Source organism: Frieseomelitta varia, unplaced genomic scaffold, assembly GCF_011392965.1.
Source record: "Frieseomelitta varia isolate USP_RPSP 00005682 unplaced genomic scaffold, Fvar_1.2 scaffold_285, whole genome shotgun sequence".
In the NCBI taxonomy this organism is placed as follows: Eukaryota; Metazoa; Arthropoda; class Insecta; order Hymenoptera; family Apidae; genus Frieseomelitta; species Frieseomelitta varia.
This window is the reverse complement of record NW_025110018.1, coordinates 692,887-700,283: the sequence shown is the minus strand read 5'-3', so window position 1 is coordinate 700,283 and position 7,397 is coordinate 692,887. Positions and strand designations below refer to the sequence as shown.

The 7,397-nt window shown below is 47.1% G+C and overlaps 1 protein-coding gene across 3 annotated transcripts in view; it reads left to right on the top strand.

The window, feature by feature from the left end:
* The first annotated feature begins 654 nt into the window (after window positions 1-654).
* The window catches only part of LOC122529399 (lachesin-like), a 20,149-nt gene continuing 13,406 nt past the window's right edge, over window positions 655-7,397 (top strand). The window contains exons 1-2 of one of the 3 annotated variants that reach the window (XM_043655505.1): window positions 655-710; window positions 1,590-1,775. In XM_043655505.1, coding sequence (XP_043511440.1) covers window positions 1,740-1,775 — 36 coding nt within the window. In that variant the 5' untranslated portion in view covers window positions 655-710; window positions 1,590-1,739. Of the gene's footprint in view, window positions 711-1,589; window positions 1,776-7,076; window positions 7,150-7,397 lie in introns of those variants that run through there. The other 2 variants (XM_043655504.1, XM_043655503.1) reach the window with 2 other exon arrangements.

Here is a 7,397-nt window from a genome sequence, read left to right as displayed (position 1 = left end):
AGCAACAAGCCAGCTTCCTCTCGTTAAGAACGCTTTGGCGCTGCTATAAAGAGACAAATAATCTGATTAGGAGAGCCTAACGATATTATGCGAGAGTAAAGTGGTAACGAGCAACTGCTGCTAATTTTTCATTTAAAGTTTAATGCCGAGCGACGGTCAGTAGTCCGCGACTGATGAGATGCGGATGAAGCACGACGTGCGTTCGCAGTTTCAGCTGGATTATTTCTGGTAATTGAATGCCAGAGATGAATGAAAACTCTGTCCTCTCCGTCTGTGAGTCTTGGAGCAGCTGGCGTTGCATCGATCGTGTGTACATACATGTACGTACGTACGTTTGTACGTATTTTCAGCATTTCGCCGGAATTGTTCGAGAAGTGAGAATTTGCGTTGAAAAGATGATGAACGAAGAAAGTTATCGTTGAAAAGATCAGAGGTTAGAGACCGTACGAGTGTACGGGAGTAATTGGAGAGTGACGATGTCGCGATACCCACGAGCGTCAGTGTCGGTGTCAGTGGTTCGACGTTTCCCGACATTCCGAACGGATTGAATTGGTTCTCGTAGACTGGTAGTTGTCTGCTGAATTTCTATACCGGATGGTATACACGCAGCTCTATGGCAGGAATAAATTTCAATTACACCTTTCTGGAAGCGAGAGCCACTCTTGGAAAACAATCTCGAACACCATTACGACATCCCTCGAGCACACCCGGTAACCCCTTTTCTATTAATACAAGCGTTTCCTCGAGACGCCCGTATAGTACGCCTCTGCGACTTGCCGAGATTTCGAATATTCCAAGGAAAATGCAAATATCGCTACGAAGTTTGGCCAAGGAGATAGAAGACGCGTACGCGCCGCCTATATAGATAGATATCTTCTCTGGGTGTACGTCTACTCGCGTACCTATACGTATACGTATACGTGTGTAGACGAGTACGTGTCTCTCCGGCCGGTGTGGCGCGCGCGACGCGCCGACCACCTACATATCTATGCAGGTATCCCCGGTTTGTTTGTATTCCGTATTCGGCCTGTCTATAGGGAAATTGCGGTGTTCTCGACCGTTGAAATCCATGAACAACGGCGTTTCTCCCGTCTCTGATCGTTCTCGTTTGCTCCGCGTTTGCTACCGCGTCTCATTAACCCCTTCGATCTGACCAGCGTCCCGTCCCGTTCCGTCCCGTCCCGTCCCGTCCCGTCCCGTCCCGTCCCGTCCCGTCCCGTCCCGTCCCGTCCTGTCGCGTCGCATCGCGGCACAGCCCGACCATTCGAATTCAGGGCCCCGAGGAAAGAGAAGAAACCGAACTTGTTCTCTGCCTGGCTCTGCTCTAGTCAAAGACTAGAGGCTCACTCGAGGAAATGCAATTTCGTTCTACTAATCGGAAGCTAAATACGGTAGATGACAAATTGACGCCAATTATACGTGACGCAGGATAGTGTAGCCAAAATCTGAGATCGGACGCTATATTATGTCGGAAATATTCCAATGTATAATCAATGTCAACGCGTTAGACTGTCTCCAACTCCCAGTTGAGTTTGATCTCTTCCCGTTGAGTTGGATTTCTTCTAACGGATAAATAAATGTTTCCACAGGTTGGTTGGCTAAAAGTGGATACTAAGGCGATCCAGGCGATCCACGATCACGTGATAACTCACAACAACAGGGTCTCGGTGTCTCACAGCGATCACACCACGTGGAATCTCCACATAAAGAGCGTGCAGAAGGAAGACGAGGGACTGTACATGTGCCAGATTAATACAGATCCGATGAAGAGTCAGGTACGTTCACGCGATGCGATTTCTTTCTTGAAATTATCCCAGCGCGTTGCAATTAAGTAATCTCTAGAGTAAAATATAACGTGGATGCTGGACCGGAGGATGAAGCAGAGATGGATAAAAGTTGTTTTAATCGCAACTGCTTTTGATTTCGATTTCGATTTCGATTTCGATTTTGATTTCTTATCTTCCAAGAGACGAAAGAGCCATCCAAAGGAGCTGAGTTCGTTTATAGATGTTTATTTATTTAGGCGCAGGTGGCTGTCGAACGCTGGCTAGTTGGCTGCTACTTTGAGGATTTTCAGTAACTAAGCGGTCGAAACTAGAGCTCTGTGCGCGCAGTTTAACCGGTAGGGCGAATCGTGGTAAGCCGAGAAACTTGGAGAAATAACTAATTGGAAACCTGGTGTCACCTACGCCATTTCGATCGATAAAGTTGCAGGATGCGTGTCGTCGATAGGTTGCGGCGCACGTCGATTCCAACGACGGATCGGAACGTATCGACACGTCTCGATACGCATTTCCCGCAATTTTTTTCTTTTTTTACACAATTTTTTTTTACACGATTCCTTTGCCGATCGTGACCGATTCGATCGACGCTTTAATAAATTAAATTATCGATAGTCAGTACGAACGAGTTGAACAAACACGGTTTCGAGTACAGTATCGCAGATTGGCCCGTTAATCGACCCGTAGGAACAACGTAAACTCTCGAGAAAAATTGCGCGCGAAAGAAAAGGAGGTACGCGAGATCCGGTTTCTCGACGGGAACCTGGTTTCATCGGTTTAACGTATCGGACTGCCAGGTACATGACATCTCCGTAAACTGGCCGTAAATTAGCATCGCCGTTCAGTGGAGTCGATGGAATTTTTACCTCGTACGATTTTTGAGCCAACATTCTCTCGTACGTCTGCGACGATTCGTAACGATTTCTTTTTCTTCTTCTTCTTTTTTCTTTCACGATTCGTAGCAACAGCTCGGTTATTAACTGAAATATGGAAATTTGGTCGGTGAACGCGGGAGGGGGAGGGAGGTATTAGTTACCTACGATGTTACAATCTGTACAAGTATCGAAGGTATTTCTGCAGAAGCTGCAGAAGCACGGCATACCAGGAAACTTAACAAGCTGTCTCAGCTAGTTCAGGAATGTCAGCTCTCGCTTATGAACACCTCGGAAATAACACTTGAGCTTTGATCATTTTCCTCATAACGGAGACTGAACTTTATTAATAGATGCTACTTAACCGCTGCTTACTCTCTGCGAACAAGTGAAAATCACGCACGGTATCCTCTTTCCGTTACGCTTCGGCCACGCTATTTCGGCTACGGTATTTCGAGATATGTTTTTAAATCTCGTTCTCGTCACTTCAACGCTCAACGAAGATGAATCGTATTACAAGTTTTTTCATAATTTTCAATTTGCAGTTTGGTTTGTCGAAGAGCCGCGAAACTCGTACCCGATGATCCGAAGGCGCGCATGAAATTTGCATTCCCCGCCCATTCTATGTGTGTCTGTTTATTTCAGAAGCGTGGAAGAGAAATAACCTTATAGAAAATTGACGAGCAGCGAGACGAGACCCATTTCCTTTCCAAGGAAATTTAAAAATTTCAACGCACTCGTCAACGTAGGAGTTTTATTTATTCACGGTGAAATAAAATTTTCGCTCTTGGAGAAGAACAGAGTTATCGTGCTAGATCGCGATGTTCGAATAAAGTCGGTAAAAGTGACGTTTAACTGAGAAATGAGCGTCACCATGCTTGTCTGGAGGAGAGTAGAAAAGTACAGGGTATACTTCTGTTGTTTCTGTTGATCGAAGTTGAGGCTACTTTTTACCACTCCGTGTTAGATCGGAGAAAGTGAAAGATTTTTTAGGAGTAATATCGGATCGTAGATACGTATTATATGTACGTACGTACGTACGTATGTATGTATGTATGTATGTATGTATATCGATCACGATGATGCTTGCTGCAAGGAAAGGTATCCGACAAAATAGTTTCTTCGACGCACAACGCACGTCACTCTTCGTTGGTTCGACTTTTCACCTGTATCTTTTGATATCGAGGCTTGGTTGCACTGGAGCTACTCTGCACAATACACGACCCTCTTCTATCCTACGCTTGCAGCCGTCTCGTCTCGGCGAAGTGTGATATGGCGCGAGATAGAGTCGAGTTTCTCTTTTGAGATCTAATTTTCCGACATTTCAGATTGAATCCAGGCTTCCGTCTACCCAACTAGAAATCTTTGCTCTCCCCTCATCCTTTCTCTCTTCAGACTTTCAGATTCACTTTCTTTCTCTCGTTCTCTCTCTCTCTCTCTCTCTCTCTCTCTCTCTCTCTCTCTGTCTCTCGCCTCTCTAGCCGTTGGAGCATCTCTAAGTAATGAACGCGAGAAACACCGCGGAAAATGGCTTAATCAATCGGTGGGAAACTCTCGCAGCTCGAACGCAGGCAAGGGTCTCTTTCGTCCCTTTCGTTCCACCGATATTAGCCCAGCCCAGAAATTCGTCTCACTTTCCTTCTCCGTTTCTCTGCCGCTCGTCCCACCCGCTTTCCTCGAGTGGGAAAACTCGACGCGCCATCGTCGTTCCGCAGGGAGAGTTGTTGTTATGAGCAGTTTCGTTTCGGCTAACCGGTGTTTCCCTGCTTCACGTTTCCCGTGCGACTTGAACGTGGCGGCTCCTTTCGAGTACGCTTGTCGTGCCGACTGCGCGGCTAACAAAATGCGCCTCGGGATGAAATATGTTTGCCGGGAGAGGCGGTGAAAGGAAAACTCAAGGCTGTTGCCTTGCTTGCTCCGCGATACGTTTAATGGGGAGACAGCCTGTTTAATTATTAATATTCACAGAGTTGGTTCCTGCGACAAATGGTTCCTTCGTGGGAATCTTCGTAGCTTTAGTACGAGGAAGTACGATTTTTCAACGATCGTTCTTGCGCTTTTGTTCTTGTCCTTTTCTCTCACCGGTGAGCGTCAGTTTTCGGTTTTTTTTTTTCGGAGAATCACTGTAAAATAAAACTGTAGAAATCACTGTCGACTTTTCACGACTTTCCACGACTTTCCACGCGTTGGGTACATTACTGGATACAGATGTGCGCGATCAATCGATAAAATCGATAATCTGTACCGAGGCATCTACATGAAGAAGCAGGAAGAAGATGAAATAACAGCAGCAGAGCATTCCCCAAGGGAATAATCGGCAGTTCTTTCCAAGAACGAATAGCCTCGTTGAACCGCGGACTATCATCGAGAGATGAACGGTCGTTTAAAGGCCGATTACAGGGCAGCTGGTCGGCGCTTGGTACCGCGAGACCAACTCAGACGATCGATCAAGCACACAGCACCGGTACGGCACCGCGTCGCGCGCCGTTACGATTAACCTGAATATTTATCAACAACATGCACTCGATAGAGGGACTATTCGACTAGGCAACAATTAATTTATGGAATAAAGCCAAGTTTCATAATTCACTCGTGACACCGGCAAATTTACGCGCTCGGGCACGTGTCTGCCTGTCACTGAACCGTCACGTGGCGTCAGAGATAAAGGATAAGGCTGCGACGCACCGAGGACGAGGGTGAGAGGGTGAGAGGGTGAGAGGGTGAGAGGGCGAGAGGGTGAGAGGAGGGACGAGAGGCTCTCCCTGTTCAGCAGCCAGTCTGCCTCTCTCCTCGGCGACGCGACGTATGTATTCGTTGAGACTGTTTTAAGCAGTTGGCTGACTTGCGAGACAACTCGGTTATAACGATTGAAGTTTCGCCGTACATAGCGTAGATTACATCCTCGTAATTACGCGCACACCTCGCGTTAGCACGGTAAGAGCAGGTGCCTGCCTCCTCCACCTTCAGCCGACTGTTGGCTGGCTTCCTTAAACCGTAAGTGGAGTAGAAATTTGAGTGGAACCAAGTCCCTTCTTCAACTGTACCCACCTGCAAACCCCGCACCGCACCGCACCGCACCGCACCACACCACACCACCCTGCCACGCCACGCCACGCCACGCCACGTTCCGTCATTTGCGTGACGCAGCGACGTTTTCTAAAGTCCTGACGCAGACTCCACTCCCGCTCCCGTCCTCCCATTCTCTACGAATCTCTGAGAAGGAATTATTATAGGACAGCAGCTACGATAAATAATACAGCAACTTGTTCGTTGATGAGACAGTGTGATAACAGACATTGGCAACACAGTATCTGGCGCACATCTTTTGCGCTTACGTACGTACACCGATTTTTTACGTACTTACAGCGCGTACTTACTTGGCAAGCTAGTTCGCTCTGCTAATCGTCTCGATTATTCGAGACGATGCGATGCCTCGAATCGACACAACCGGTATGGCTTCAATATGGAACCTTTGTTCCTCTTGCCTCTCGCGAATATCGTCAATTCTTCTCAACTGCTTCGATTAATTTAGCTTCGCAATGCTTCGCTTCACTTTTTGCCATTTCCAATACTTGGAAATTTCCGAAATCTAGAAAACGATTGCTCGAAAAGTGTATTTCAATAACCGGCATCCTTCTACGAAAAGGAATTACTAAGGGGGAAGAAGCGCAGAGTGCTCGCCTCCTCTCCAGATCCTTGCCTGATTCCAGAAGCATTCGCAAAAAGGGAAATACCACCTTTGCTAAAACACTCTTGAACGAATCTTTTCGCGATCAATCAGCGCGCGCGCGCCAGATGTAGCGAATCTTGTAATGCAAGAAAGAGACGAACGCGACGTCGGAAGAAACCAGGAAGAGATGTTCTTTCGTCGCTGGTGATGCACCAGAATTCTTACACTTGCACTTATTCTTAGAGAGAGAGAGAGAGAGAGAGAGAGAGAGAGAGAGAGAGAGAGGGAGGGAGGGAGGCAGGAGAGAGGGAACGGGCAAATAAAAGTTGCGGTGATTGTTGAACTTTTTCGTAGAATTGGACGCGAAAGGTGGATGAGTAACAAACGAGCGGTGAAAGTTTGGCGGTGAAAATGAAAAGAAAGAAATTGCGTGAATTCGTGCTTGTCGTACGGGGATGTTTGGGTTTAATAGGCGCGCGGTCGTTGCGAAACGAGAATGAAAAATCAAAGCGAAGATTGCTCGTCACGCGACACAATAAGTTGCACAGCAACTGCGACGACTGATGATGTGTCGTTAATTAACGAAAAGCCACGGCACTCATTGGCAGCGTCTTTGTCTTTCGTCGCCGTCGTCGTCGTCGTCGTCGTCGTCGTCATCCTGCCCCTTTCTAGCACCTCGCGTTACAACCCCGTGATATGTTGCTCCAGCTTCTAGTGCACCGGGGGTTAACGGAGGCGAAATACGGAGCCAGGATTTAGGAGCTCTTACGTTATTCAGTCCCGTTGGCGAATGGAGTAATGCACGCGGATATAATTTAGAGATTCGGTAAGAAAGGAAATTTACTTGATGCATCGTGCAGCCGTTAAGCGTATCATTAACATTAAATTTCGGCTGGTTTCGGTATCTATACTTATTGCGTATGTGGCGTTGGTACGAATTTCGGCATGCTCGTTGAAATAGCGTGTAAGGTGCAGCAGCCAGTAGCCAGCCGCGCCGGCTCCTCCAATTCTACGCCGTTACCTCCAGTTTCATCCTCAGTTTTTTCCTTCTTCTTTTTTTTTTTTTTTTTTTTT